The sequence below is a fragment of the Thermobia domestica genome, chromosome 16 (genome assembly GCF_964235325.1).
Source record: "Thermobia domestica chromosome 16, izTheDome1.hap1.1, whole genome shotgun sequence".
NCBI lineage: Eukaryota > Metazoa > Arthropoda > Insecta > Zygentoma > Lepismatidae > Thermobia > Thermobia domestica.
The window spans coordinates 176,252,103-176,267,300 of NC_137469.1; the positions used below are offsets into that span (position 1 = coordinate 176,252,103).

General features: G+C 36.3%; 1 protein-coding gene across 1 annotated transcript in view; it reads right to left on the reverse strand.

The window, feature by feature from the left end:
• Positions 1–14,362, reverse strand: part of LOC145672836 (uncharacterized) — a 35,342-nt gene extending 20,980 nt beyond the window's left edge. The window contains exon 1 of the mRNA XM_081741985.1: positions 13,795–14,362. Coding sequence (XP_081598111.1) covers positions 13,795–14,311 — 517 coding nt within the window. The 5' untranslated portion in view covers positions 14,312–14,362. The remainder of the gene's footprint in view (positions 1–13,794) is intronic.
• Between the last annotated feature and the right edge of the window lie 836 nt (positions 14,363–15,198).

Here is a 15,198-nt window from a genome sequence, read left to right on the forward strand (position 1 = left end):
GGTTTCCCTGTATTACTTAGTTTAATAATAATAAATGATCAAATGTGTGAACTTCCTTTATTGAACCTACCACTGCGAAGAGCTGATATCATTATTATTATTATTATTATTATTATTATTATTATTATTATTATTAGTAGTAGTAGTAGTAGTAGTAGTATTGCAATAGTTGCACAACACAATATACTGTTTTCTTTGACTTTCTTTAAAAATGTATATCACTATTCTGAGAACACCCCCCTTTTATTTTGAACACCCCCCAAGTAAAAATTTCTGGCGTACTTACTGATCCAAGTCTTTAGAAAACCTAGCTGTAGAATCATTAGACAACGATTGTTTGATGCAGGTTTGTTATCATATACTCTTGCTCAGAAACCAAAGTTAACCCCGAAAAACATTAATAGGCCTAATCACTGCGAAATTAAAATACCTCTAATTTTACAGTAATTGTATATCTTCAAATGAATAAAATATAATCGAAATGTGGAACACGAGCGTACTAGACAGTATTATTTTGCGTGAGATACCGTTATCACGAGTCACCTAGTAGTTTTCCGTTTGCAGTCATTTATAACGCGAAAATAAATTCCGATTTTCTAAATGGCTGGAAATCGAACGCAGATAGGTAAGTCATGATAACGGCATCTCATTTAAAGTAACATCATCAACCAAGCTCTTGTTCCACTTTTTGATAATCTTTTATCTATTTGAAGATATATAATTACTGTAAACCTAGTGGTATTTTGATTTCGCCGTGATGGGGCCTCACCGCTACAAGAAGTGGACGGCAGAAGAAAGGGAGTCTGTGATATTTTACGATGAAGGAACTTCCAGACGATTCTTCAGTTATCATATACATGTTGCTGCTTGAAAGAGCAATGGTGTTTCGAAATACTCGAAGGAAGATTTGTAGAAAAACCAACAAAGAAGATAGAAGAAGGTTTTGAATACAAAGATAGTAAAATTCTATTGAATGCAATTAACTTATCAAAAAAGTAATACAGTGAAACCTGCGTATGTTGGCCATCCTCGGTTCCATTGGAAAATGGCCAACTTAAACAGGTGGCCAACTTACAGAAAATAAGTGTGATTGGTGTATTTTTAGAATATGATTTCTAGTATTACTTGATTGTTAAATTTTAGTAAGCAATGCATGACAGCTACTTTTAAATAATGGATATAAAGTAATCATAATATGCAGTACTAGACTGAAAATTAGTCTGGTACACTCAATTATTCGGTTTGAAACCCGTAACACAAACAACCATAGAATAGAAACACATGTACGCAGTTTATTGAAATTGATATTGTAGCACACTGAGTTATTCGGATTAAAAAAAAAAAAAAAGCAAAAATTATAAATTGAACAATTTATATGCAGTTTATATGACTATTTTCAGTCGTTATTGTCCTTTTCTATTGCAAAATACAGTCTTTTTAGCAGCACATATGCACATTCTAATTTTGTAGTTAATTACCTCTTGTTAATGACCTACAAGTGTTTCCCTTGGAGCGAAAGATGTTTTGAGAAAATCTTAAGGGAATTCATATCCCAAAACTTCCGCTACCTTTCGACAAGCCGTCAGGTGCCAATAGTTGACAATTGAGATGGTTAGCTTTACCCTTGAGAATTTTCCGGAATTACTAAAGCTCTCCACTGATTATAGGAGCCGAAATAGCTATTGCTTTTGCCAAAACAGACAGCGTAAAGAAATACGTACAGCAATTTCCCGAATTCCTGTACGTGCTTTTTCTTATTCACATCTTCCTTCACCACCCCTTTATCAGGGTAGTGTTCTGGCCACTGACCTCCAAGAACAAATCGTGGGAACCCATGCTCTTTGTCTCTAGTCACAAATACAAAACATTTGCTTCTCATATAGGAATACGTACGAAAGATTTAAGAAAAATAACAAAACGTATTTGCGTGGCCAAGATACGTAGATAAATTTATCATCATCATTATAGGGTAAACATTGCTTCAATGCGGCCAACTTCCAAGATAGACAGGTGGCCAACTTACAGAGTAATAAGTAACGAATGTCTTATGGGAAAATGCAGGTTCAAGAGGAACCAGGCCAAGATAAGCAAGAGGCCAACTTAGAGAGGTAGCCAAGTTGACAGGTTTTACTGTAATTGGAGGGATCAAGGAAAGGGGCAGAAAAGGTATGTAATATTTATTGATCTTAAAAAGGGAAAATAACGAAAAAACAAATAGTTTGACTGTGAACTGAAAATTTTGGAGGAAATGCTAAATAAGGTTAGATTGCAATGGAAGAACCAGATATTTTTCAGGAACGTACATAACTATGAGTCGAAAGTAAACATTAGGATATTGTATACTATTTAGATTTGTTAGAAATCCCTTTTATTTACAGATAGACAAATTTAGCTCTAACTTAAAAAAAATTACAGAGTGAGTCTTTATTAGTATTGCTGTTTTCCCATCGGGAGATTCCAGATTCTAAATAACACTAACGCCTTCTACCCTAACTAATATTTTTAGATTCGCTTGCCAGTTCTATTCATTGAGATAATATAAAGAATAGAGATGCCCTGATTGGAAATCTTGGATGGTATCGAAATCGCATATATTGAATGGATCCGCCATATTGGAAGAGGATAAAGAGATGTTTTTCATGTAAGGCTCATAGTAATTTATGTCCGTTTTATTGTTGATTATCTGTGCTCCTAGAACAATTGTACGATGAAAAAAATAACGTTCTTTGAAATTTCATATTATGTCAAGGGTAAATCATTTTATTTCTTCTTTTACCCTGTAACAGCCAATAATATCGTTGTGTGCATATGCTCCTGAGTCTTACCTGGTCTCAGGGCACAGCGCACATTGAACGTTCTTGTCTAGGTGAGGTTTCCGTACCTGCAACCTAGAACGTATCTTAATTTTTATATTATTAGGGAGAGCATTTTGGGTGAATGAAAGGTACACAGTTTTCGAGGAGGAAATGTGCGAGTAGAAAGGAAACATTCATTCACAGCAAAGGCAATGTGTGAGGCTTTAATGCGAGTGCCTTTGTTTCTTAAAACGAATCTAATTTGAAATTTAATTCCCGATAAAATTTTGGGTTAGTGTTGGATTGGAAACAACACAGCCTAAAAGGAAACATTCAGATATGAGAGCAGAACGGAGAGTATATGTATAGAAACTGCAACTGACTCGGATTTGCCAATAAATGAGTACTACTTACGGATTTAGTTCCATCCATTCCAGTTTGTTGTAGTCTGTATTAACACTCACACTAACACATCACTAATACACAGTTCTTGAAGGTTATTCAGTGACACTTGTCTTAGTCCGAAAAATAAGGTGGGAAGGTTTTTAGTCCATTAAGCATCTAAATTGCTTGGAGATTAGCTCTGGGCGGCGACCAATTAGGAATCTGGACTCCAGCATCGTAGACTGCTAGGCAACCATCTCTTCCTTCTTTTCTGTATGGGCGAAGTTTTCGGTGATTTTCCCTCTTTTGGGAGGACCACGAAGGTGTCTCCTAAGGATCTGAAATACCCTAAAAGTCTATGACAGTCCTTTTCTCATTTTGGGTATTTTCTTCTTCAGATTCATATATGCTTTAATAACAAACTAAGACAAATCGGAGTATCTCGTACACAGAGATATAGCGCGGTTGACATATCGAGGTAAAAAGCTTAGTGTTACAAGTTGTTGCTTCTATTTGTAACTTCGCTTGGCGTTGTTCGAAGGATCTGGCGTCCCTATCTCAGCAAATCAATTGCTTGTGATGAGAACGTTCTCTTCAGTGTATTTCCATCTTATGTCTGCAGTTTCGTTGTATGTTTTTTTCTTTGCTCTATCTGCATGTTTGCTTCCGGCTAATGTTGAACTATTGAAAGCTAATTGCATGAGACACGAAAAGTAAACGTTTCTATGCAATGAAAAAATAAATTTAGAATAATCGCGTTTCTTTATTATTTCCTTTGTACTCTTTCTGATTTATTTTGTTTTCCTTTTAGAAATTACAAATTAGATCTGTTTTACGATATAATGTGGTTATGTACTTGTAATAACATTGGGTGAATAAGGATATGTATTGTATTTACACTGTCAAAAGACTCGCAAAGACTACTACCAGAGAAGTGTCAATCTATTATTAAGTTTGTGTATTTATTGAACTATATGTTTATGAGTTGTTAGAAATTTTCCCAAAATTATGTAACTTATAAGTATTCTGTTGCACCTTCGCAAGGCAACTGTTTGGTTGTGGAGGGAGTAGGCCCACTTTGCCTATTTTAAAAACTTGTTTGCAATTATTGCATACAATAATGCTCATTCACGTCAGTGTTAAAAGGAACAATATCTCTTCTCTCATACAAGTCGCACGTTATTTATCGATATTCTGTACAAAGAAACAAAAAAAAAAAAAAAAAAAGTATATTTGGGTTCACATTTAACATTACTTTAACAGACGGTTCTGCCAAATTGAAAATTTATATTTCGTATGTAGTATATAATTATTTTTATTTTGGTGGAATTTGTTAGTTAAAAAATTAGAGGCGCTACGATCTCGTTTAAAAATAATAATTTCCGATTTAGTGTTGTAAAGCATAGAGCGGATAACGTAAAGGATTGTAGCATTTGGTATTGCTCAAAATCTACGGTAATTTTTAGGTACTTGTTCCAAGTTTGTCTTCCAGAGATTTTCTTAGCTTCCACTTCGCTTACATCTGCACTATTGGGAGGATTAAGCTTAGTTAAATACTTAAATACCATAAAAGCAGAGCGCTGAAGAACATGACAAGTAATACAATATATAGCAAAGGTGTAGATAACTAGCCCACCATATGTGTACCATTAGTAAGTGTAGTATTTTCTAAAAGGTATAAGAATCATAATATTACTAATAGGCAAGTTTCACAGGGTTATTGTGAAGTTTACACACTTCTCACATACAACGTTGCCTATGGTTTCGTTATGTACACTGACTGAAACTTCCGGAATACACCATCTTGGGAAAGGATATCTCGAATCGAACGCTACAATCGAGAGCACGCTCAAACCAACACCGCGACATAGGGAAGGGCATCTCTAGTGCTTTATATTATCTCAGTGGTTCTATTATATGAATGTCGGAATAGTACCTTTAATTATTTATTGGCTCTGACTGATTCCCTTACATTTCCTTTCACACTATTATTGCTATTGTTGATTATTGTTATTGATTATAATGTATATTGGCCTGGTTGTGGTTTTCTGAAAGTTACTAAATTAACTTGCAAATACAGTACATGTAAGAGGAGCTACGGAAATATGTAAAAATGTATTAGTTCTTGAATAGCCATATGGCTAACAAGTTCGATTTCTGAGCCCACTATTCCAGTATTTCCCCCTTTTTTGTTGAAAATAGTACGAAACATCAGCAAATAATTAAAATATTTTTAAAAAATGTTACAATGTTTCGTACGTGAATTCGCAAAACCTGTCACTGATCTGTGAATCCTTTACACAGATACACGGTGAAAAAGCATATAAAAACACAGCGGCTGATTCCAGCAAAATTCTTACCATAGAATGTACATGCATATCTGTAGCAGGCATGTTGAATTTAGTTCGAAAGCACTAGCGCACCGGCCACCGATCCTAGTACTTCTAGAAGACGTACTGATATTGGATTCAAGGCAATCGGACAAGATAAAAGTATTCGTGTGCAAATTCCTTGTGTGTAGAACAATCTACATCTGTCAGATGATCTGTCAGTCCGGATAATACCACCGCAGACCTATTATGCAATTAATTAACTTTAAAAAAACTAAGAGTACATATTTTATTGCAGACGGTGGTATGTTTACTAGAGACCAGGTTGGCCTTCCATATATTATTGCTCGTGTGAGTTGCGACATAACCGTGATCATTCAGCAGTATAAACAATGGGAACAGAAGGTTCATACTGCAGACCATGGGAGCAGACTCAAAGGCTATAGCACGGCCAACAAAAAATGGTCTCTGACGTTTCTTACCACGTGCGGTGGGACATTGCAGCCCCTACTTTGATACCAGTGTTACCAATCACGATCACTCTCTCTTATACCATTAATTAAATTGCCACTACAGTTGCACCGAAAATAACCTTTACGCGCGAGTAGTGGCAATGTCACTGCGAGATGTCAGAGACTTTCTCTTACTGGACGCACTATAGCTGCTAGCACCTGATAGAAATCTTCGAACCATTCTAACCTAACAACATAGGTCCTTAAATGAGCGCATGAACAATAAACAATCGATTCTTAAAGAAGATCTACATTCTTGCATGATTTTGCTCCATGACTCCATTCATCGCCGAGAATGTCTTCAGTTGTCTGGGAAAAAAAATATGGCGACAAGGCGAATGGTGCAGTGGTATTTAGCGATGAAGCAATGAGAGTTGTTTCTGTGCCAAAGACACTGATGAGAGTACGCATGCCTATAGGCGTGTAAACAGGATTCCGTTCTGATATGAGATATTAGATGTTACACATTTGACTCACCTCTGATCTCCGTTCGAACAGTACGATGAGTGCACTGTAAATTTGGACAATGTCCTGTCCTCCATCATATCTGAATACTTTGCGGAAACCAATCTTCCAGTAGGATAACCTACGGTTTCATATCACCAGAGCAAACCAACGTGTTGTCTTTCACTCTAGCTTCTTAGATTTCCGGACCTAAAGCCTATCAAATACAGGGTGATTCTTTATAGGGTTTACAACTTCAATCAGTTATAATTCTTATACAGATTTGGTTTATATGTCATTATACTGCAAAACACTTCAAGATTTTTGTGACAAATCTATTATGGCTCAATGTGTGCACATGCGGTCATCCTGGGCACATCCAAGCGAAAGTAGATTTCCTGCCAAACAGTAGCCAGCATTTCGGGGTTAACGTCCGCGATGGCTGTTGTGATGCGATGTTTCAGTTCATTAACATGATAAGGTAGGGGAGGGGTGTACATCTTATCTTTCACAAACCCCCCACAGAAAGAAGTCAAATGCGTGTAATCTCGAGACCGTCGCGACCAAGCAATTGGTCCATCACGACCTATTCATTTATCTGGGAAATGCTGATCAAGAAATTCCCTTACGCCTATCAGTTAGTGCTGTGGGGCGCCATCTTGTTGGCACGATAAGCGGCCATTGTGGTCATCTTCATCTAACTGTGGAACAAGGACATTCTAAAGCATATCAAGATAGACGATGCCTTTGATGGTGCATTGAGTTGAGTTGATTTTAGTTTAGCGTCACTTTCAGCAGCGAGGCTATATGAGACGTGAACCTACTGATTAACGTGGAATCTGAACTACATAAGCTCCCGCCGGGAATCAAACTCGGGTCTCCCACGCCAAAGGCGCGTACGCTAACCGCTTAGCCACGAGGGAGCTGCTCCTTTAATGGTGCACTCAACAAAGAGTATGGTCCTGTTTGCTCTGGAAACAGTTCAAAACACGTTCATTTTGGGGCTGTCATGAATCATCTCCACGTGCACATGTGGATTTTTGGTGTCCCAAATACAATTGTATGTGTTGACTCGGCCCGAAAGGTAAAAAGTTGATTCATCATTGAATACCACATTGTTCAAAAATGACTCATCACCACTAATGCGGTTAAACATGGTAACATAGAATTCATGTCGGATATGTTTATTTGCTTCACTCAGTGCTTGAACCAAGGACAGTCTGTATGGCTTCATGGACAAACGTCTACGCAATACACACCAAACAGTGGTCTGAGGGAAACCAGTTTCTTGTGATGCACGTCGTGTGGATTTTCGAGGATTGCGGACAAACTCTCCCCATCTACTTCCACCACATCGTCAGTCACGGGTGAACGCCCTAAAGCCTCTGAGTGTCGCACAGAACAACCTGTTTCAACAAATGTCTGGCACCATTTGTACACTGTTGATCTGCTGAGTGGTTCCTTGCAGTATTATGTCCGAAACTTACACTGTACACTCGTTGCTGACTTCGTTACTTCCAACCAAAACACACACTTAGCTCTTTCCGGACCAGTGGAACTCTCCATTTTCAACGACTGACCGGTGGCTCCGCTTGTGGTCAACTCCGCAACTACTCACTACGTGAGTCAAACTTGGAAGTGTTTTGCAGTATAATGACATATAAACCAAGTCTGTATGTGGTTCCAATAAATAATTATAACTGATTGAAGTTGTAAACCCTGTAGCCTGATGTTTTTAACTGCTGAAGCAAGAGCCGCCACCCAGCTACCATATCCCAGACAGGCATTCAATGTCTGTGTGAGCGCATATCTGGCTGAACAGCTACTCGGGTGTCACCAGAGATGGTTACTCAAGATATAAAGGACAGTAGTTCACGGTTTTGAACATCCTATATAACATGGTCGGGACATCTTAAGATCATCGTGTTGCGGTCTTTGAAATCTTGTTATTGTGAATCGATTTGTTAACTATTGCTGTGTTACGATGCGAGAAATAAGATTTTCTCATCTCAATTCTCGAAAAGGTTTTCTCGTCTGGTCTCGTTCTGTAAATTTATGAATAAAATTTATAGTCTTATTTTCTTCTTGATTTCATCCAGGAGTTATTCTTGGGCGTCGCGAGAGGTCAACTGACGGTGTGGTATAACAACATAAAATCGTATTTATTGTTGAAGTATATTGTATAATAACTTAGGTATCTTTAATTGTTGATAAATTCTCTTCATTGCCTTCGTAGAATCACTTTACCAATTTAGAGCTCTTATACTATGAACCATTTAATACTAAAACAGTGTTGTGCTTAAGGTGTAGAACATGGCTGAACTAGTGTTGCCCATTGTGCAATTTATCATCTCCTGATTCTCATCTTGAACTTAAATCGGGGGCCCCGGTGGCTCAGAGGTAGTGTATTCACCTTTGGTGCATGGAGTCCTGGGTTCGATCCCAGCTCGCGCCAAGTGAATCGTGGTGGACAAATACCATGTGTGTAGGTTTCCTCGGGGTTCTCCCGTTTCCTCCCACTTTGTTCATTCCACCATTTTGCTCATTGTTCATCATCACCGTCTCCTTTATCCCATCCGATACAACCGAGGGACGTAAAACTTAAAGATTTCTAATTTAAAATGTGCTTCTCGTCACGTGGTCAACACGACTGCTAATCTTTACTGAGTATTCTTTGCATATTTATAAACAGCAAAAAATAAGACGTTAATATAGAATGACTACCATTCTAGCGTGTTACTTGTGTGTTAATTTAATACCAAGGGCATCGTCTTCCGAGCATATCAGAAATAACTTGTTATTATCAGTGAGATTTTGAATTGCTATGAGCAAAGCTTTGGCATTTATGCCAAGTAATGAATAAGGTACTATGTTTTCTATAATCTGTCACGACAATAGTTTTGTAAGCCGTTCAATTGTTTGACAACAGGTACATGAGTGGCAGTTCTGCTATCTGCTGTTCTGATGTCCTAGCACTTAAGAACAGATGCGAACAGTAGATGGCAGCACCACTATTCATTTAACTATTTTGAGATAATTCAAAGGTTTATAAACTATTGTCGTCACAGATTATAGAAAACATAGTACGTTATTCGTTACTTGGCATAAATGCCAAATCTACTGCGTTAAACTTTGATAATAACAAAAAATAAAATCCAATGCAAATTCTCAATGCAGTTACTAGTTATTTCTGGTACTCGGTACGCGATGTTCTTGATGTTACGTGCCACACAGTTCCTACTTCAGCCTACAATATCATACAACCTATAACCTTCTAAAAAAAAAAAAAAAAAAAAAAACGCTCCATAAAATTACAAAAAATCTCTGGCTACAGAGAAGGTATTGCCCATAGAGTCCGCCCATCTCAGAATAGGAATAAAACGCTTGTTAAAATAAAGTTGGTGTTAAATTAACACATAAGTAACACGCTATAGTGGTAGTTATTTTGTTATTTTAGCACCTTACTTTTTGCTGGTACCTTTGTAATATTTTGAATTGCTAATATGACAGATTCTTTTAATACTTATACGGATTAATTGGTTGAAAAATAAAAGTATTCCCAAAAAAATCACTACAGTAGGAATCAAGTTGCTCTTGCAATTTATAAGTAAAACTAAGATCTTAACCAAAGAGTCAAAAAATTAAAGAAAAGAGATTAACCTTTAGACGCCCGCCAGGGGCTCTCGTGACCCCCTAATTATCACAGAGTCACGATTCATACACAGTTGAAAAGCTTATAAACCACAGATTCCAACGAGGTAACATTCGTGTAATTTCCGCCATATTCGTAGAAGAAGAAGAAGAAACACAAAAAAATCATTTAAAAATATGAAAAAAAATTGATTTTGGAGGGCCCTGGCAACTCTTGTAGTCAACCTACGCTGACAAAATGATGCTAATGTGTGGACCAGACACTTGTGACAATAACATAAAATGTGACGTAATTTTTATGGGTATGCCACAAAGGGAGAGGAATGACCCCCACAACGTGATGAAGAAAATTTAATGATTTTTTTTTTTTAAATTAACTTCGCCCTCCACCCTCGACGTTTCACCATCCATATACATAACATGCATGCTGACAGAAAACTTTATCCCTCAGGTATACATTGGTTCCAAATGATCTTTTTAGCTTAATTAGGAGTTGAGCTATTGATGTTTGTGTAAAAAATAAATGTAATTTACATCAAAAGACTGAAACTCCAAAAATTGGCCAACTTTGCCACTCCCTATTCCCCGATATAAGCAAGAAGCACAAATACACGATATTACTATGTAGTAGCCTACTTCATTGCTTCACATACCAATTTTAATGAGTGTACCCACAAGGAAGTAATGCCTAATAAAAAACCTTTTGAAAAAACAGAAAACATTACCTTTACCTTCCTCCTCCCACTGTGCTGTGGTACCTCCCACATTAGAGATGCAAAAAAGCCGGCTTTTTTGAATCGATGGTTTTTTTTTTTACATAAAAAGCCGGCTTTTTTGGGGAAAAAAAACGAGAATTTTGGAAATTTTGGCTTTTTTCAACTTCATGATTTTTCTATCTAAATAGCTTTCTTATAGTATATTCTATAGTTAGATAAGAATTCCATGACCTGAATGTGATATTTCGCTCTGAAATTCACCATCAACATGGATGGAATACATGTTTTACGAATTAAAGCTAACATGAAGAATATAGTATTTGAGGGTAATTTTAGAGGCTATTTAACTTTATTTTAACTTTTGAGTTATCGACATCTTTTTTCTTCTCTAGTTTGTCATCCGTGTTTCATTTCTAAGAGCTTTTAGTACTCTAGCTTCTAGCGCAAAAGTTAAACTTGCCCGTTTTTCTATTTATCCGTCAAAGCGTACGTTTTTCAATATATCCGTCAAACCGTACTTCCACATTTCTGTTATACTGTAGCTGTGAAGTGATTTAGCAATAATTTTCCGGACACAACCTTGAATACCAATTTATACAAATAATCAGTAGCGGATTTAGAAAAGTACTTTAGGAGTTTTTTTTATTGTTTAGTTTCCTAAAAAGTCCTAATTTTATTTGGGAGGTGCTTGAAGTTTGACTAATATTTCGTTTCGTTTATATGTTTAGCAATAATCTTCCGGATACAACTTTAAAAATCATTTTACTGAGAATCAGTGGCGGATTTAGAAAAGTATTTTGGGAAGGGTTTTTCTTACTAATGTTTAGTTCTTTAAACAGTCGTAATTTTTATCTGACGGGAGCTTAAAGTTTATGAGTAAAGGCATAAATAATAGATATTTCGTTTCTTGCAGACATTCCGTAACTTTGGGGAACGGGCTTCAGTCCGAAAGACCGCCCCCCTAACCTTCGCAAAACCGTCACTGCTGGTAATTAGTAATAATAACGATTTAAAAACAATAAAAAAGGAAGTCGTCCAACTCACAGTACACGCACTATTTCTACATTCACAGATGGAATGAAGAAAAGCTTTGTCAGAATGGTCGAATGCTGGTTGAATCCCGGACTTCCCGATAGAAGCGCAAAAGCTAATCACTCAGTCATGTTTGTTGTGCAGTTGTATTTAGCTTAACTTAAATATATTCGTAGTCCTTTTTTTGGGGGGGGAGGGGGAGTTCCGTAATTATATGTTGAATCCCTCTTGTTAAAAATTCAGAAAACTTGAGGATTGGGTAAACTGTGATGGTGGTTCTATAAAACTTAACTGTAGAATTTCAAGAATATAGAGAACCAAAAGCTTTAGATGTGCAATCATATAAATCTAAGTATTTCTCTTGTTTTATTTTAATTTTATTTTGTTTCAAAAAGAGGGTATAAAATATTTTGAAGTAAAAATACTACATACTATTTTGCTAGTTATTTGTGTATTCTTTTAAAAGAAGTATTTACTTTTAGGGTTGGCTGGTTTACACCAACTTTTTTTTTTTTAATAATCACAAAAATAAAAAGAATGAAAAATGTGAATCATGTGAACTTCATGGTGACGTTTCCAGATATCAAACCACCTGCAATAGTTTTATTTCCCTTTCACCTTTTAATCAAGGTGTCCCATGTTCAATTCTCGATCGAACCACAAACCTTCTTTCATGCGTAACCCAAGTAGCGGTTCGGATGTCAGTTTAAGCGAAAGTCTTCTCCTTGATAACCTCGGTATTTCGTAAGGATGTTAAGCCTAAACATGCGAAACAAACCAAATTGTATATTTCTGCATGCCTAAATGCGTGTTGCTTTATAAAGAAGCCAAGATTGCTTAAATATATTGATAGAAATTGGCAAAATTTATCGATTGCCTACGTAGCTTCCAACATTAGCTTGGATTGGACTTTCAGTGATATCTACGTACTAAATTTGTAATTTAATACCTCGGTTTTAGCGTACTGATTATGGTACGTTGACCTTTAAATTTTACATGCAAAGCAATAACAGGATTTTCCCGTTATTGTCTTACATTTCAAGTAATGACGGGATTTTCCCAATGGCTAGGGCGGGAGATTCTCAATTTAAGAAATTTACTGACCGGACTTCTTTAAGCTTATGGGAGTTCTTCCGGCATAACCCCGCTGTTGCATAATAACACCAAGGCGAAACAAACTTATTTCTGTGAATATGTAATATAAATACATAAAGCAAAAAATCTAAATAAAAAAAGCCTGGTTTAAACCAAAAAAGCCTGGTTTAAACATCCCCCAAAAAACGGGTTTTTGGCATTTTCAAAAACAACCACGGTTCTTGCCAATTCTGCTTACTTTTGTATGTAGGAGGTTAAAAAAATCTTATTATATACATTGGTTAATCCTGTGGAATTCATAATGTAAATATGTTGAAGAAAAATTGTTTGAAATATCTTTTCGAAATTCATAGTTTATTTTCGATGTTTTATATTATTATCAGCATCAACCACTAATTAAATGATTTTTTGTGTTATAGAGAAGCGATACAAAGTCTGTTTTATCAATTTAAAGCAGTATTTTGAAAAAAGCCCAAAATTTCCCAAGCAAAAAAGCGAAGCAGAAAAAACCCGAGTTTTTTTTCCAAAAAAGCCGTTTTCTTTCCGAGCCCTTGCATCTCTATCCCACATACATAAAATGCACAAGGGCCGAAAGCTTCATCCTTCAGGAATATATTGGTACCAAAATCATGTTCCTACCTTAATTAGGGGCTGAGCTATTGAGGTTTAAAGCCCCGACACAGCAGTTGCGTCAATGGGAGTTTAAAGGTAAATAAACAGTAGGAAAATAAAAGGAGTTCCTTCAAAAAGCCAGGGTTCTTAGTACTCAATAACTTATTTTCAGTGATGATAAGGCGCTGAGGGAATGAAAAGAGAGTTAGAAAGACAAACCAACCTGACACTGATCTTCCTGTCTGAACTGGTTTAACTATTGAGAAGTTTAGATTATCCCCGTCTTCGTCTAAGCCAACTTCCATATCGATTCCTGGGAATACATGAATATTTAAGTTGAATTTCTGAAGTATTTGATCCACGCGAGACACTATCATATCATCTAAGTTCTCTTCTTTGTCTTCCAAGTGTTCCTCAATCTTTCGTTCCGATTGCTCCTTCTGTGTATTTCTATTCAAAATGTTTTCAACAGCAGGACTCTCTTCTGCAACCCCTTTCTTCCGTAATTCAATTCCACTAAATAACTTATAAGCACCGTTACGAAGTATTCCTTCCAGATCAAATAACAAACTCACTTTTGTGCAGTTTAAATTCCACTGATTTTCACAATGTGCCTTAAAATCACTTTCGATTTTCTCTATATTAGACTTATGAAGTGAAGCATCACCTGCCAACTTGTTTTCAGAAACACTTTCTGTAGCGAAAAACGCTACAAGTACCAAGTATCTTAAAGCAAACATGTTATATGCACTTCGGTACGTACACTTATAAACTGCAGAGCTTCATTTTACTCTGTAAGTGCAAGTGAAAAATATGACTTAAATTAAATTCAAAAGAATAGCACTTTGACTGGTCATTACCAGGAAGAAGAACAGAAAATCATAAAACTAATGACTCTTTATCTATGTGAACATCATTTTCGTTAATTTTGACGTACATGATGAGATGATGGCTTAGCAATTCTCATTAGGCATATCTTAGTTCATTGCTTGTTACGTGTAGCTTACCTTGCTTTAACGAAGGAAACCACGCACGCGTGCCTAACACTTTACAACCTTTCAAACTAAGACATATATATTTAAAAAAAAAAAAAAAAAAAACAATAATTAATTTTGTAGCATGGAAGTTGATAATATCTATCTTGTGTTAGGTCATGAGCATTCACCCGAATGCTGAAGATTTACAAGCGCACAGTAACAAGTTTTATGAGCCATGAATTTCCTGTTTGTATGTAAGCTTACACAGCTACCTTATGTGATTGTTCACAGTCTATGGCATTAGCACCAAAACAGAATTCCAGTTCAATATTAGGGAGTAAAATCTTAGGGGCGAAAAATGAAGTCTCAATAAGAAATGTATTTCCCCATAAGCATCTTCCGAATTCAACACATTACAATTATACAGTGAAATCTGTCTTTAGCGGGATCGAATGGGACTCGCATAAATTTCTGTTAAAGATAGGTTTCCGGTTAACAAAGGGAGAACTATGCCCCCACCCCGAAAAAAAACAGACATGGTCATATTAAGATCAAATAACATGCTGTACGTACCTTACTCAATTTACAGTATTTATTTTTACTACACATTAATACAAGCAAAACTTACAATGAACCGAAAAAGTACTATA